We start from the raw sequence: 17,953 nt of genomic DNA on the forward strand, positions 1-17,953 counted from the left end.
TACATGAAATGGTTTGGTCCAAAGCGAACGGCTTGCGAGTACGGTGACAATCCCCCCCCTCTATTTACATGAAATGGTTTGGTCCAAAGCGAACGGCTTGCGAGTACGGTGACAACCCCCCCCCTCTATTTACATGAAATGGTTTGGTCCAAAGCGAACGGCTTGCGGAGTTTGGTAAAGAAATCGCCATAGCGTGCCCAAACGCGCAGGAAAGCGAAAGAATCGCAAATTAGTTTTTATTAGTTTTAAAACATAGTTTAACGCCAACATAACGCCAACATAGTTGTGAAATAAATGAATACGCTCTCAAATGTGCCGTCCGAGGCAGAGTCTGTTCGCCACGTTCGGCACACGTGATAGCTCGCTGCTCTCTGATTGGTTGAATCGTTTTTTGGACATAGCTCGGTAACTACTTGTCCGATTAATTTCAAACCTTGAAAAGGCACATCCTCGGGTCCCCAGCAATATACCTGGCAAGTTGCAAGTATATCGGACCCGTTGTTGTCGAGAAACAGCGGTCACAGACAAACAAACAAACACACACACAGACACACACACACACACACACACACACAGAGATTACTGGAATTATAGATAGATACAATGGACTACAAAATGTAAATGTTTCATGATATTTGTTATATTATATCACCTTTATCTATCAATATTGTTGAAATTAAGATCAAATAGCTGTATGTTGAAATATGATGAAAAAGTCAAAACTTTACATGGGGTGTACTTACTTTTTCACGTGACTATATATATATATATATATATATATATATATATATATATATATATATATATATATATATAAAAGCCTTACCAAAATAGTGGTCCACCATCTTGGTCAGCCCACTGTCACGTCTTGGTTCTTTAGCCGTCATGTTGTTTCGGCCTATTGAAACGTGCCTTGGCTTGGAAACACCATCTACTATCTAATTAAAGCATATAATCAATATCTGGATTCGGATTTGATGATGGGATCCCATACACTTAATAAGTATCGAAATCTGAAAGATTTACCATGACTCGCGATTCTTATAACTAAGTGTATATATTTATTTATTTAGGCAATTCTGTCATCTCTCCTTCTGCTCTGTTATGGTTACGTTGGAGAGGATCTTGGAGGAAGTTTTTAAAATTCAACCAAACAATATTAATTTTGACTTAATTCATACCTCCATAGGATAGGGTATCACCAGGGCAGATGGACAGTCGGACATTCGGGCACTGGTCAAGGGCCCGAGCCATCAAGGGGCCAGTGCTCAAATATATTTTAAAATTAATAAACAGATAAAGATATTTTAAAGGTTTACGTTTTCAGAAATTGGAGAGGAAGGGGATTTAGAACGTATATTGAAACATAGTACGGTCTATTAATTGACGGTTGAAAGTCGATTTCAATCGACCCCCCCCCCCCCCCCCCCCCCCAAAATGAAGCAAAGTCATTTATTGCTGTTAAAGCCACTGTTGAAAACTTTACAGAAAATGGTTATCAACCATAAGTGTGTTACAAAAAACTGGGTTTGTATCCTCTTTGTCCCCCTAAAAAAATTAACCATCTTCACACGGATTTTTTTTACTAATCTCAGAGAGAAATATCGTGTTCAATAGAAGAGGGTGCAAATTCACTTGGTCGGTCCGAACGTCCCGCTATGAAGCTGCTTGGTCATGGAACACACCACGTTTCACCATTCTCTTATCTTTCCATTTGCTTTATTTGACGTTTGCTTAAATGTGCGTAATGACTTTGTTGCTCAACTTTGAGTGATATTCTTCGAGGTTTGGTCGTTTGCACGGGAAGGGGTGGGGTGGAAGTCCGGGAGGAGGAAGAGGGTAGGGGTGGGATCAGGGACGATTAAGGATGGGATGAGGGAGGAGTGTGAGTCATGGTTACAGCTGCAGATCGAGTCACGTCCCTTAAAGAAAGCCAATGTTGTAATCTCTTTCAAAATGGTACGTGCTGTTTGAAAACGACGGGTAATTTGCTATCATGTTTGAACGAGACGCCCAGAGACAGTCACGCGTTTATAATTAAATTTATCCTTTATCAATTATTTTATTCTTTTGTGCCTGTTGTTATGTTTGCCAAACTCTCATATTCTATGGCGCTGCCTTCCCCTCCCCTCTCGCTGCCTTCCCCTCCCCTCTCGCTGCCTTCCCCTCCCCTCTCGCTGCTTTCCCCTCCCCTCTCGCTGCCTTCCCCTCCCCTCTCGCTGCCTTCCCCTCCCCTCTCGCTGCCTTCCCCTCCCCTCTCGCCGCCTCCCCCCCCTCTCGCCGCCTTCCCCTCCCCTCTCGCCGCCTTCCCCTCCCCTCTCGCCGCCTTCCCCTCCCCTCTCGCCGCCTCCCCCCCCCCTCTCGCCGCCTTCCCCTCCCCTCTCGCCGCCTTCCCCTCCCCTCTCGCCGCCTTCCCCTCCCCTCTCGCCGCCTTCCCCTCCCCTCTCGCCGCCTTCCCCTCCCCTCTCGCTGCCTTCCCTTCTCACTGCCTTCCCCTCCCCTCTCGCCGCCTTCCCCTCCCCTCTCGCCGCCTTCCCCTCCCCTCTCGCCGCCTTCCCCTCCCCTCTCGCCGCCTTCCCCTCTCACTGCCTTCCCCTCCCCTCTCGCTGCCTTCCCCTCTGGCTGCCTTCCCCTCCCCTCTCGCTGCCTTCCCCTCCCCTCTCGCTGCCTTCCCCTCCCCTTCGCTGCCTGCCCCTCCCCTCTCGCTGCCTTCCCCATCCCCTCTCGCTGCCTTCCCCTCCCCTCTCGCTGCCTTCCCTCCCCTCTCGCTGCCTTCCCCTCCCCTTTCGCTGCCTTCCCCTCCCCTCTCGCTGCCTTCCCCTATCCTCTCGCTGCCTTCCCCTACCCTTTCGCTGCCTTCCCCTCCCCTCTCGCTGCCTTCCCCTCCCCTCTCGCCGCCTTCCCCTCCCCTCTCGCCGCCTTCCCCTCCCCTCTCGCCGCCTTCCCCTATTCTCTCGCCGCCTTCCCCTCCCCTCTCGCTGCCTTCCCCTATCCTCTCGCTGCCTTCCCCTCTACTCATGCTGCCTTCCTCCAGTGACTGAACCTTTTGGGTGGATTTGTGTAGATGGGAGGATTTGTGGTACGGTCCTTTCGGAGAGAGAGTGAGTGTGTGGGATTCGTCGGGATTGAAAGACATATTCTAGGTGTTTGACCAGTTTGTGATTTTGTCAAGGTCTGAGGGGAGGGAAGAGGCTGCTACCTGTGAGAAGGATGAGGGATGTCATGGCAGAGAGTGGAGTCATCAGCAAAGAGATGAAGAGGATTGTCCAGAGTCAGTGAGATCATTGATGAAGATTAGGAATAAGATGGGGCCGAGAACACTGCCTTGGGGGTTCTCCAGCCTTGACAGGGAGAGGAGATGAAAGGGTTCTGTTGAAAGCCATACGCTGGATACGAGAGTGGAGGAAGTCAGTCATCCAAGAGTGGAGTTGGCTTTGGATTTCATCGGTAGACAGTTTGGAGAACAAGGCAGGATGCCAGATTGTATCAAAAGCATGATATATATATATATATATATATACATATATATATATATATATATATATATATATATATATATATATATATATATATATATATATATATATATATATATATATATATATATATATATTGTTGTGGATATGAGAATGGTTTTTTTTTGTTGTTGTTGTTGTTGTGTAAATTGTTGTAAAATATCGCCCTCCTTGCTCCAGTTATGTATAAAGGTCAAAGTGCGTCCCGTAATTAGTTCATAAACACCACACGTTAGCCAATCATAGATTTCCCCCCTTGTTGACAGTTATATCCTTATTATGTGTATTAGTGTAAGGCTGTGTCTTCCATTAATTGAAATACTCCATTGCACCAAGTGAAATAAGGTAGATTCCCTTCCAACCCCCCTTTAGTCTACTGCCAACTGCATTTGCCGCCATTACGGCGTGGTCAGCTCGGGGAAGAAGGGCGTGCCCGCCCATCGTCATCAAGGGCGGAGCCAGAGAGCCGTGCCGACCAATCAGGGCCGAGGCGAGCTGACCGATGGGCGTGTCCTGGACACCAGCGGCTTGATCGCCTGAGGCACTATAAAGCGCGCGCGCGAAAGCCGAGAGGTGGTTGTTGGACTAAGCAAGAGAGGGAGAGGTGAATTAAAAGAGTTGCGCCAAAGGTTCCAATAAGGAGTTGCGCCAGAGAGGATCCCTGAAAGAGCAGCGGCACGCAGCAGCTTCAGCCACAGCAGCTTCAGCCACAGCAGCTTCGGGGCTTTGACGGCAGTTTTTCGAGCGGGGCCGCGAAGGAACGGCGGCTGCTAAACGCGCCGATCGAGAAAGGGCGGCGGCTGCTCATCCCCGACCCGACCGTGCTGCGGTTCCAGCTGAACCTTCCACTCCCTCCAGCCATCCACCTCCTGCCATTCCTGTCATCATTCCCCGCGTGAGTCTGTCTTTTGTTTGTTCTGTCCTGGGTTAATTAAGACTGTAGGTAAGCTAGCATTGCACTGTGTCTCTAATATCTTCTGTAAATTGTTTTATTATCCTTCCTTCTCCTTGGTTTCTTTGATTGTGTAAATAGTAGGAATAAAATTAGTCGCATTTCAAACCTTTTTGTCTTCTTCTTCTTCTTCACATCCGTGTCGCCTTTGTCTTTTCCCTATTGAATATCTGTGGCGCGATTTTGGCCAATGTTCAGGAATCGGGTTAGTCGGGGTAACTGTTAGGGCCGCGGCGCCATCCGCTCGGCAAATCAACATCCTATCCGCGGTCCGTAACAAATATATATATATATATATATATATATATATATATATATATATATATATATATATATATATATATATATATATATATTGTATATATATATATTGTATATATATATATTGTATATATATATATTGTATATATATATATTGTATACATATATATTGTATACAAGATTGAGGCTCGTGTAAGAGCTAACATTAATCACAAAAAGACAAACTGACACATAAAACATGTGATAAAGGGAGCTGGAGACAAGATGGGGAGAGAGAGGGAAGCACACAAGTACAACAGCAGAGAACAGCGACATCGGTAGATCTGTGGGAGGGAGAGGGCTTGGGGGGGGGAGGAGGCATGGGAAGGGGGGGCGGGTGGGAGAGGTATAAAACACATGGACATTGCTAGAACTTCCAGGAAAGAAGTCGGTATATTTCAAAAAAGTGGATCTGGGGTGAATTAACAGTGGTAGAAAAGATCAAGGTTTTGGATGGGGGAAGATAAAAGATGGTGGTGAACAGCTGTTTTAAAGACCTGAAGGGAGGAGTGGGATTGAATAGAGTGGGGGAGTTTGTTCCAGAGGCAGGAGAAAAGAGGAATGAAAGAGTGAAGGTGAGCAGAGAGTCTTGATTTTGGCAGTTTAACTATGTTGTGCGACCTGCAGGAGTATTTGGGGGACAGAGCACAGACATAGCTGGGGGAGCTAGGTCGGAGAGGGGTCGGTAGAAGACAGAAAGACCACCAACCTGCCTGCAGTGAGTGAGTGAAAGGCCCTCGGAGTTAACTTCATCGCGGGAGATTCCAATGATTCTGAAAGCTTTGGTTTCAACAGCGTGAAGCCGAGCTAGGTGTGAGGCAGGAGCATCGGCCCCGAGGGGGGAACAGTATTCCATTGAGCTGCGGATGAAAGCCTTGTATGTGGTGAGGAGCTCAGGTGTGCCAAGGAAGGACTTCGCATGACGGAGGATGCCCAGTTGGCGACTGGCTTTGGAGGCCAGCGTGGAAATGTGGTTTTCCCAGGAAAGATCATGGCAGATAGTGAGACCCAAAAGCTTGAGTGACAGAACTTCTTCAAAAGGATTGTTCAGAAAGTAGATGGGAGGGTTGTCGAGATGGTCTTTATGGAGAGACAAAGTGGGAGTGTGAGATTTGTCAGGATAGAAAGACATGTTCCACTTGTTTGACCAGTCTGTGATTTTGTCCAGGTCTGCAGAGAGTGAGGAGGCTGCAGACTGCCGATCTGACTTTTGAGGGATGAGGTATGGCGCGTCAGAGAGTGGAGTCATCAACAATATATATCCCGAGAGATGGCCCTGATCTCATGTCTGACATTGAGGGCCTCCATCCAATGTTGGGAGAGTCGAAGCAGCATGTCAAAGGTGGAGTGACCTGGTCTGAACCCAAATTGGTGATCTGAGATGAGGTTGTTGGAGAAAAGGAATGATTTCATATAAACTGCTATGATGGATTCCATAACCTTGCTGGTGATTGCAAGTAAGCTAATTGGTCTGAAGTTGAGGGGATCCATTTTTGCACCTTTGAATGTAATGCTGTGATGTCGGCTGATTTCCAAGCAGATGGAAGATGACCTGTGGTACATGACAGGGTGAAAAGGGTAGAGAGAGGAAGTGCAAGAGCAGCAGGGCAAGTTTTTAGGGCACGTGAGCTGATTCCGTCCGTTCAGTTGCAGATTCCGAGTCTAGAGTTGCCAGAAACTTTTCCACCTTCTCATGTGCAAAAGACACAGACTCCAGGAGCAATTGGGTATGACTGGGAAGGGTGGTCACAGAAAGAGAGGGGTTAAGAACACAAGATTTGGAAGCAAACACAGAATTGAGGCATTCTGGCTTTTCACGAGCGGATTCGGCTGCGGTTACATTTGAAGAGTGGGAAGGGATGGAAGGGGGAGCAAACACCAGAGACCGACTTGACAAGGTGCCACCAGGTTTTAGAGGAGGGAGCCAAGTTTGACAGTACATTCTTGAGATTGGACAGATGTTGTTTTCTGGCTCTCCTGAGAGGAGACACACACTTGTTGCAGGGATTGTGGAATGAACTGTGGTTACCTTCGGTTGGATTTGGCTTTCAGGAGGGGAATGCAAGTTGTTTTCCAGGAGGAGAATGCAAATCATCACCACAGGATTCAGATATATTGACAAAAAATGGCAATTAAACATGCACATGATCAGTTGTCATTTTCAGTTTTTTAGTAAAACTTTTATTTCAATTTTATGGGCCATATATTTATTATAAAAGCAAATATCGTGAAATACTTGAACTTCCAAAATCCAGGATCACAGCTCACCTCCACACATTCGTTCATATCTTTCCACCTGTGGAACCAATTTCTACATTCTCTTCAATCACATTCTTCCCTCCGGGTTTTCAAGGCAGTTCTTCCCCACCATCTCAGATCATCTCCCCATCCAAAACCATGATATTTTCTCCACCCGTTAACCCCCTCTCCACCTCTCCTCCTACTCATGAGGACATTAATATTTGGAAATATTTGGCCATAAAGAAGATTGAGCTTCCAAAATATATTTTGCTTCACACACAACGTTTTACTTTCCACAGTGTATGCCTGTTCAATCAAAGCCCCTCTTTCTCCATAAATCAGTACCTGGGAAAGAAAAGCATTCTCTCTCCTACTTGTTCATGCGGCACCTCTTCTTACTTGGGAAGAGGTCCTGCTGATGTTATTACCCTCGCCTGAGGAGAGGGTGTTTTTTGTTTTTGTTTTTTTTGTATACAAGATCGAGGCTCGTGAAAGAGCTAACATTAATCACACAAAAAGTCAAACCGACACACAAAACACAAAAAACAAGGGGAGCGGCAGACAAGATGGGGGAGAGAGGGGGAAGGACACAAACACAACATTTGAGAGCAGGGACATCGGGAGAAATGTGGGAGGGGGAGGTGGGAGAGGTATAAAACATGAACACTGCAAGGGCTCTGGGGTGAATTAGCGGGGGTAGAAAAGATCAAGGTTTTGGATGGGGGAAGATAAGAGATGGTGGTGAACAGCTGTTTTAAAGACCTGGATGGAGGAGTGGGATTGAAGGGAGTGGGGGAGTTTGTTCCAGAGGCGGGAGAAAAGGGGAATGAAAGAGTGAAGGTGAGCAGAGAGCCTAGATTTTGGCAGTTTAACCATAAGAGGGTTGCAGGCAGATCTTGTGCGACCTGAAGGAATATTGGGGGGGACAGAGCACAGAGAGAGCTGGGGGAGCAAGGCCGGAGAGGAGTCGGTAGAAGACAGAAAGACCACCAACCTGCCTGCGGTGAGTGAATGAAAGGCCCTCGGATTTAACTTCATCGCAGGAGATTCCAATGATCCTGAAAGCTTTGGCCTCAACAGCGTGAAGCCGAGCTCGGTGTGAGGCAGGAGCACCACCCCAGAGGGGGGAACAGTATTCCATTGAGTTGCGGATGAAAGCCTTGTATGTGGTGAGGAGCTCAGATGTGCCAAGGAAGGACTTAGCACGACGGAGGATGCCCAGTCGGCGACTGGCTTTGGAGGCCAGCTTGGAAATGTCGTTTTCCCAAGAAAGATCATGGCAGATAGTGAGACCCAAAAGCTTGAGCGACATAACTTCTTGGAGAGGATTGTTGAGAAAATATATGGGAGGGTTTTCCAGTTGGTCCTTTCGGAGAGACATTGTAAGAGTGTGAGATTTGTCAGGATTGAAAGACATGTTCCACTTGTTTGACCAGTCTGTGATTTTGTGCAGGTCTGCAGAGAGTGAGGAGGCTGCAGACTGCCGATCTGAGGGATGAGGAATGGAGCGGCAGATAGTGGAGTCATCAGCAAAGAGATAGAGAGGATTTTCCAGAGAGTCGGAGAGATCATTGATGAAGACCAGAAATAGCACAGGGCCCAGAACACTACCTTGGGGAACTCCAGCCAGAACAGGAAGGGGAGATGAGAGAAATCCATTCAGGGCTACACGTTGCCTACGACCAGAGAGGAAGTCCGCAAGCCATGAGTGGAGATTTCCATGGATACCATAGGAGGAGAGTTTGGTGAGCAGAGCTGGGTGCCAGACCGTATCGAAGGCACGTGATATGTCAAGTGAGACAGCTCTGATTTCCTGTTTGGCATTGAGGACCTCCATCCATTGTTGAGACAGCAGAAGCAACATGTCCAGAGTTGAATGACCTTGTCTGAATCCAAATTGATGATCGGAGATCAAGCCATTGGAGAAGAGGAAGGATTTGATATCCGAAGCAATGATGGATTCCATGACTTTGCTGATAATTAGAAGCAGGCTGATTGGTCTGGAGTTGCAAGGATCTGTTTTTGCACCTTTTTTGTGTAAAGCGGTAATGTTTGCTGATTTCCAAGATGCTGGCAGATGACCTTGAGCAAAAGAGAGGGTGAAAAGAACAGAGAGAGGGTGAGATAGAGCGGCAGAGCAGGATTTTAGGACCCGTGGGCTGATGCCGTCTGGTCCAGTTTCAGAATCAGAGTCGAGGTTTGATAAAAACTTCTCCACCTTGTCAGGAGAGAAGGACACAGTCCAGGAGCAGTTGGGTACGACTGGGAAAGGTGGGAACAGAGAGAGATGGGTTTGGGACACAAGATTGCATTTGTATTGCAAGGTATTGCATTTGAGTCCGTTTGTCTCTTTGTTTGTTTGTTTGTCCGCACAGAATAAATATGATTTTCTCTGCAACCGTTGGTCCGATTGACAGGAAATTTTCACCATAGGTGCAACGACACCTGTATAATTTTTTCAAGATGAAATTTCTTGAGCATCATGCAGGCATAAATTGGCGGAGAAAAAAAAATGATGACGTCATAGGTCACGTGGTTCGGCCGCCATCTTGGAAAAACCAAAAACCTTTGCACCCCCCCATATCTCCGAAAGCGCTGCATAGAAAGAATTGAGACATGGCTCATTGTAAAGAACTCTCCATGGGGAATAAAATATGTTAATGTTGATGTCATAAATGCCTCCGTTATGACGTCGTAATTCGACAAGTACAAAACTTCATCTAATCAAGATGAAATTTATTGAGCATAATCTCGGAATAAATTAGTTTAGGGAAAAAATAATGACGTCATCGGTCACGTGGTTCGGCCGCCATATATGTTTTAACACAAAAGCCTTAAAAACCACTGAAAATATATCCTGGCGAGGGTTTGCAATCTCTGATTGCTCTTTTTCTTATTTACTCTTGCACTTGATTTGAGCCACATGCTGCGTTGTTCAAGGTGTCACTTACTGAAGACATGAAATTATGGCGATCACTAGAGTCACGATTCTTGGGTAGTCACGGAATGGAAACAAACATATCATTTGGTCGAACCCAAAAGAAGGCAAATGGAATGAATAAAATAAATGGCAGTGGAAGAGAGGCATTGGTGAGCCATTAGCCATCAACCACAATCCTCAATTGGCCAATAATTCTAGTGATAACTTTTTTTGCCTAACTTTTTTTTTTTTGCCTTTTTTTGCCTTCATATGAAGTGTAGTGCTGTGTAGATCATCACATTTCTCACTGTTAGTCCTTACTTTTCATTGCTCCTTGTTTAAGGTGTCATTGGGGGAACAGCATAGGCCATAAGTGCATCAGGAAATGTGGTATCTGAAAGTTCTACCTAGTAGCCTTTCGTCATAAAGCAAAGCTCTGCAGGGTCCAAGAGCACTTTGTTTTCCCTGTGTTACATCATCTATGTAAAAAGGAAATGAAAAAGAAAAGATTAAATAATTTTGTGTTTTTGCTTCACCTCTCACTGTGGTGAAAGATATGTCCACAATCACCCTTTAACCGCAGGGTCATGTCCTTCATAGAGAAGACCGTTGCCAGGCTGGAACAGGAAGCTGTGCTGGAAGCACTTATCCTAGACCTGGGGCGAAAACATTATCGCTACAATGCAGCTGCCAAGTATTACATGGTATTTAAAGATATGAAACAACTGCATTTTTTAAATTGTCATGTGATTCATCCATTATACATTAAATTCATCCACATGCTGCGTTGTTCCGCATCCACATGCTGCATATATCCATTATTTTCATTCATCATCCATTATGTGATTAATTATTCATTCATTATACTCGATTTGAAATGTTTGTGAAATTTTAGTATTATGTACAGTGCAGTCACAAAGTATTCACACCCCTTGACTTTTTCACATTTTGTTGTGTTACAGCCTGAATTTAAAATGGAATAAATTGAGATTTTTTTGGCACCGATCTACACATAATTAATTTGGCATAATTTGGCCATAATGTCAAAGTGGAATTTTTTTTTATAGAAATCTTCACAAAACAATTAAAAATGAAACAAGTACAAATACATTCAAAGTACACCGCCCCATGCCAAATAATTAAATATGCTGCAGCGCGGCATTGCCGGGGCGCCTCCGGCGCCCGGCAATACCGCAGTGCAGCTCATTTAGGCTGCATTGGGAGGGAGAGGTGTACACTAATTGATTGATTAATTGTATAATTAAAATCAATAAAAGATTATCACAAAATATTTTCATAATCAATTGGCTAATCGCATAACTAAACCACAAGTGCTTCATCCGAAGATGTATCTTTTAGAAATTTAATTAAATAAGTCATTTATAAAAAATTAAATAATTAATTGATTACTCAATAAATAATTAATCGATTAATCAATAAATAATTAATAGATGAAATGATTAATCAATAAATCAAAAATATCCTTGATAGCCACATCACTTGGTCACTCATGTCCAAATATTAGCTTCCCAGCTCAAAAGGTGCCTGAGATATTGGCCAAATGAGAAAGAAAATAAATAAATGATTAATAATGAAAATAAATAAATAATAATCATAAAAAAATTAAATTATTAATCAATTTGGTCAGAGAACACATAAACTACCACTATTTCATCAGAATCTGTAACTTAAAAAAAAAAATTTTTTTGTCATTAATCGAATAATTAAATAATTAATCGATTAATTGATTAATTAATAAATCAAAAATATCCTTTGCAGCCAAATCACCTGGTCATTGGCATGTCCAAATATCAGCTTCCTAACTCAAAAGGTGCCTGAGTTAATGGTCAGAAGAGAAAGGAAATTTGATTAATTAAATAAGTACTTAATTAATCGCTAATAATTAAATAACTCCTCAATTTATTGATTAATTAAAAAAAAAAATACCGTTTTTGAAAAAGGACTTGCTCACTATTGTGCCGAAATTTCAGCTTCCTAGCTCAAAGGATGGCTGAGATATCGCCCGGACAAACAAACAAGAAAACAAGAAAACAAACAAGAAAGAAAATAAATAAATAATAATCATAAAAAAATTAAATTATTAATCAATTTGGTCAGAGAACACATAAACTACCACTATTTCATCAGAATCTGTAACTTTAAAAAAAAAAATTTTTTTGTCATTAATCGAATAATTAAATAATTAATCGATTAATTGATTAATTAATAAATCAAAAATATCCTTTGCAGCCAAATCACCTGGTCATTGGCATGTCCAAATATCAGCTTCCTAACTCAAAAGGTGCCTGAGTTAATGGTCAGAAGAGAAAGGAAATTTGATTAATTAAATAAGTACTTAATTAATCGCTAATAATTAAATAACTCCTCAATTTATTGATTAATCAAAAAAAAAACAAGTACACATACATTCAAAGTACACCGCCCCATGCCAAATAATTAAATATGCTGCAGCACGGCATTGCCGGGGCGCCTCTGGCGCCCGTCAATACCGCAGTGCAGCTCATTGAGGCTGCATTGGGAGGGAGAGGTGTTCACTAATTGATTGATTAATTGTATAATTAAAATCAATAAAAGATTATCACAAAATATTTTCATAATCAATTGGCTAATCGCATAACTAAACCACTAGTGCTTCATCCAAAGATGTATCTTTTAGAAATTTAATTAAATAAGTCATTTATAAAAAATTAAATAATTAATTGATTACTCAATAAATAATTAATCGATTAATCAATAAATAATTAATAGATGAAATAATTAATCAATAAATCAAAAATATCCTTGATAGCCACATCACTTGGTCACTCATGTCCAAATATTAGCTTCCCAGCTCAAAAGGTGCCTGAGATATTGGCCAAATGAGAAAGAAAATAAATAAATGATTAATAATGAAAATAAATAAATAATAATCATAAAAAAATTAAATTATTAATCAATTTGGTCAGAGAACACATAAACTACCACTATTTCATCAGAATCTGTAACTTTAAAAAAAAAATTTTTTTTTGTCATTAATCGAATAATTAAATAATTAATCGATTAATTGATTAATTAATAAATCAAAAATAGCCTTTGCAGGCAAATCACCTGGTCATTGGCATGTCCAAATATCAGCTTCCTAACTCAAAAGGTGCCTGAGTTAATGGTCAGAAGAGAAAGGAAATTTGATTAATTAAATAAGTACTTAATTAATCGCTAATAATTAAATAACTCCTCAATTTATTGATTAATCAAAAAAAAAAATACCGTTTTTGACAAAGCACTTTCTCACTATTGTGCCAAAATTTCAGCTTCCTAGCTCAAAGGATGGCTGAGATATCGCCCGGACAAACAAACAAGAAAGAAAACAAACAAACAAGAAAGAAAGCAAGAAAACAAGAAACCAGAGTGAAAACTGAGTACTCTCTTTCAGCGTGCGTCACTGCCGAGCCCCCTTTGGTGCCCGGCAATGACGATTTGCAATGCCTGGAGATGGCATAGGAAAGGAGCGGTGTACAAAAATACCGTTTTTGACAAAGGACTTGCTCACTATTGTGCCGAAATTTCAGCTTCCTAGCTCAAAGGATGGCTGAGATATCGCCCGGACAAACAAACAAGAAAGAAAGCAAGAAAGCAAGAAAGAAAACAAGAAAGAAACCAGAGTGAAAACTGAGTACTCTCTTTCAGCGTGCATCACTGCCGAGCCCCCTTTGGTGCCCGGCAATGACGATTTGCAATGCCTGGAGATGGCATAGGAAAGGAGCGGTGTACAATACAGAAAGATCTAATTTACCTAAGTATTCAACCCCCTGAATCAATACTTCATACAGGTGCCTTTGGCAGCGATTACAGCTTTGAGTCTACTTGGGTATGTCTGCATGAGCTTTGCTCATCTGGATTTGGGGAGTTTCTCCCATTCTTCCTTGCAGATTTGATTAAGCTCTGTAAAGTTGGATGGAGAGTGTTGGTGAATAGCAATCTTCAAGTCTTTCCACCGATTCTCAATGGAATTCAAGTCTGTGCTTTGGATGGGCCTCTCAAGGACTTTCAAATTCTTATTCTGAAGCCATTCCAGTATTTCTTTGGCTGTATGATTGGGGTCATCGTCCTGTTGGAACGTAAATCTTCACCACAGTCGAAGGTCTTTTGCACTCTGAAGCAGGTTCTCCTGAAGGATTTGGCTCCTTTCATTGTTCCCTCTACCCTTACAAGCCTCCCAGTCCCTGCTGCTGAAAAACATCGCCATAGCATGATGCTGCGACCACCATACTTTATGGTAGGGATGGTGTTAGGTGGGTGTTGAGCTGTGCTCAGTTTCCATCAGACATAGCCCTTTGTATTCAGGCCAAAGTGTTCAATTTTCCTCTCATCAGACCATATAATATTTTGCCTCATGCTCTCAGTCTTTCACATGCCTTTTTGCAAACACCAGGTGTGCTGTCATGTGCCTTTTTCTCAGGAGTAGCTTCCGTCTGGCCATTCTCCCATCATGCCTAGATTTGTGAAGTGCTGCAGAGACTGTTGACCTTTCAACATGTTCTCTCATCACAATGAAAGGACAATCATCTCAGCCAAGGAACTCTGTAGTTATGTCAAAGTGGTCAAAGGGTTCTTTGTAACCTCCCTGACCAGTCTTTCTTGCCCGGTTGCTCAGTTTGGTTGGACAGCCAGCTCTAGGAAGTGTCTGGGTAGTTTCATATTCTTTCCACTTCCTAATGATGGAGCTCACTGTGCTCTTGTGAACCTTCAACACTCTAGAACTTGTTTTATACCCTTCACCAGATCTATGCCTCGCAATTCCATCTCAGAGTTATACTTATACGGGGCAGTTCCTCGGACTTCATGGAAGAGTTTCTGCTCTGACATGCACTGTCAACTGTGAGACCTTGTATAGAACGGCATGTTTCTTTCTAAATCATGTCCTATCAATTGAATTGACCACAGGTGGATTCCAATCAAGTTATAGAGACATCTCAAGGATGATCAAAGGAAAATGGATGCACCTGAGCTCAATTTGGAGTGTCATAGCAATGGGGTTGAATACTTATTGATTCAATAGATTTCATCTTTTCATTATTAATTATTTTGAAAACAATTCTATAATGAAATTCCACTGACATTATGGGGTATTACGTGTAGATCAAGGACAAAAAAAATCTCAATTTAATCCATTTTAAATTAAGGATGCAACAACAAAATGTGGAACAGTCAAGGGTTGTGGATACTATCTGAAGGCACTGTAGCGGACAATGGAGCTGGCAGGATAGCCTAGAGGTAGGCACAAACTTCTGAGCTGTCTAGCTTGGGTTTGAATCTTGATCCAGCTATAAACTGCCATCCTGGTGTTTGACAAGCAGGGCAATTAATTAATGTGTCTGCAGTCCCTCAGAAAGACATTCAACTGGGTGTCCCATCTGCCAGCATTGGTTGATGGATGTTAGAGGTTAAAACTCCTTCGTGAAGAGGAGGCGTTATTGCCGGCCCTCTGAACAAATTCCAAATTCCTTCCTTCTCTGCTGAGAAGGTAATGGCAAACCACCCAGCATAGGCATAACCCTAAACCTTGCTCAGAAACTGCTTTGGAGCACGAACGCTCCATACAGAGTTTGACACATTGATAATGAAAGGACAATGATTAATTTGGGAAATTGTAAAAAGGCTCAGTGTTTCATTTGTTACATTATATCGGCTGAAATAAGTTTGGGATTTTGCTTCACTGCTCACTATGATCACCCTTTAACTGCAGTGGCATGTCCTTCATAGAGGCTCAGTGTTTCATTTGACAAGCCATTAATGGTGTTTCATTTGTTGCCAATTCCTGATGTTACCAATTTTCCAAATTCATAAGCAATTTATTCCCCAAATAATAATTATGATGATGAGGGCATGAAAGAGATTTCACTTGATGTCCTTATAAGCAACTGCACACTCGTATTAAAGAAAAATGGAAACAAGTACAGATACATTCAAACCCGGCGATACTGCCGTGCAGCACATAGAGACGGTATTGGGAGGGAGAGGTGTACACGAATTGATTGATTAATTGCGTAATTAAAATCAACATATAATTGTAAAATAATTTCTTCATCAATTGGCTAATAACATATCTCAACCACCAGTGTTTCATCCGAAGCAGTAACCTTTCAAAAATTAATTAATAAGTCATTAAGGGGAAAAAAAAGAATCGATTAATCAATAAATCATAAATTGATAAATTCATTAATCAATAAATCAAAAATATCCTTTTATAGCCACATCACTTGGTCACTATCGTGTCCGAATATCAGCTTCCTAGCTCAAAATGTGCCTGAGATATTGCCCAGACGAAAAAGAAAATAAATAAGTGATTAATAATGAAAACAAATAAATAATAATGGTAAAATAATTAAATTATGAATCAATTGGCTAATAGAATACCTAAACCACCACCGTTTCATCCAAATCTGTAACTTTTTGAAAATTAATTAAACGAATCATTAATCGAAAAAAATTAAATAGTTAATTGATTAATCAATAAATAATTAATCAATTAACTGATTAATCAATACATCAAAAATATCCTTTATAGCCACATCACTTGTTCACTGTTGTGTCCAAATATCAGCTTCCTAGCTCAAAATGTGCCTGAGATAGTGGTCAGAAGAGAAAGGAAATGTACAAGTGCTTAATTAATGGATAATAATTAAGTAACTAATCAATAAATTGATTAATCAAAAAACAAAAAATACCGCTTTTGACAAAGTACTGACTCACTATTGTGCCGACATTTCAGCTTCCTAGCTCAAAGGATGGCTGATATATCGCCCGGACAAACAAACAAACAAACAAACAAACAAGAAAGCATGAAAACAAACAAACAACCGGTGTGAAAACTGAGTACTCCCTTTCAGCGTGCGTTATTACCGAGCCCCCTTCGGTGCCCGGCAATGACGTTATGCAGTGCCTGGGCGAATGGCATAGGAAAGGAGCTGTGTCCAATTAACTTTGTGAATGTGCTCGTGTAGTTTGTAGGTTTGGAGTTCATCGACACCATACGGCCATTTTTTGAAGACAAATGGACTACGGAGCTTGAGGAAGCATGGAAGGTACAAAATGAATTGTCTAATGCATGACTTATTAAAATTGTACAAGTTTGAAATGACAGACCGTACATTGAGAAAATGTGTGCAAAATCACAACAATGAAACCCCAACTTGCATAAATTCTTCATTTTATTGTTTTCTATCGGTCGAAGCTCTTTTTCTCAAAATGATGAAGTACTTGCCTGTTCACTACGCATCTCATGGTTCAACCACATTGCATCCCCACTGTGAGGTCACATGCATTCTTCAACCTTCATACTAGCTCACAGAAGCATCATGTTTGTTTTAAGGCTCTCTTCCGCTACCTCACGTGGACAATGAGCCGTGGATACAGGGCCGAGGAGCAGAGCGGTGATTCAGTCAAGAGCACTGCTGAGGAGCAGCCTCCGCCACTGAAACACATTCCACCAGTGTGACACGGTCGCGGAATGCGTGCCAGCATAACATGGCATGGCTTTAGGGCCTGGACAGTCTGTTTATGCTAAACTCCACATAGTAAATTTCATTAACAAAAAATAAAAAGCTTCTGGAGTTCTAGTATTCCTCTTCAATAATCTTCAAAATGAGGATCCAAATAATGTAAACGTATACAACAAACAACAGGCATTTTAAGGCCATTTTCCCTATAGTCCGTGGGCTGAGAAGGGTTTACATGCACCCCCCCCCCCCCCCACAACTTAACTTCCCGGGTATGTCCATGTACCCCCCATCCTAGGGGTTAGGAAAAACCATGTTAACAGAAAAAAAACTCATTCCCAAGGTACCTCCCACGCATATTTGGATGTTACCCCCCCCCCCTGTGTCAGTGATTTCTGAAAATTAGGGGTAGGCGAAATTCAAATGGCCATAACTTTTTACCTAGTCATCCTATGGTTGCGTATGACCCCTCAAAATGTTTGTCCTGGGACACTCTTTACAATGATGTGTTATATGCAAATGAGGT

The 17,953-nt window shown here is 42.2% G+C and overlaps 1 protein-coding gene across 1 annotated transcript; it reads left to right on the forward strand.

The window, feature by feature from the left end:
* Positions 1-1,916: 1,916 nt before the first annotated feature.
* Positions 1,917-17,669, forward strand: LOC137419313 (neuroglobin). The gene is made up of 4 exons (XM_078780947.1): positions 1,917-1,959; positions 10,512-10,632; positions 16,933-17,013; positions 17,301-17,669. The coding sequence occupies exons 2-4, from the start codon at positions 10,516-10,518 to the stop codon at positions 17,424-17,426; spliced, it is 324 nt and encodes a 107-aa protein (XP_078637073.1). The 5' UTR covers positions 1,917-1,959; positions 10,512-10,515; the 3' UTR covers positions 17,427-17,669.
* Positions 17,670-17,953: the final 284 nt, after the last annotated feature.

The sequence above is a fragment of the Myxine glutinosa genome, chromosome 1 (assembly GCF_964187855.1).
Source record: "Myxine glutinosa chromosome 1, kmMyxGlut1.1, whole genome shotgun sequence".
Classification (NCBI taxonomy): Eukaryota; Metazoa; Chordata; class Myxini; order Myxiniformes; family Myxinidae; genus Myxine; species Myxine glutinosa.

Coding starts and splice junctions, on each gene's coding strand:
- LOC137419313 (XM_078780947.1), top strand. CDS start 10,516: ATGTCCTTCATAGAGAAGACCGTTGCCAGGCTGGAACAGGAAGCTGTG. Junction 10,633..16,932: donor CAGCTGCCAAGTATTACATG/GTATTTAAAGAT, acceptor GTGCTCGTGTAG/TTTGTAGGTTTGGAGTTCAT. Junction 17,014..17,300: donor AGCTTGAGGAAGCATGGAAG/GTACAAAATGAA, acceptor GTTTGTTTTAAG/GCTCTCTTCCGCTACCTCAC.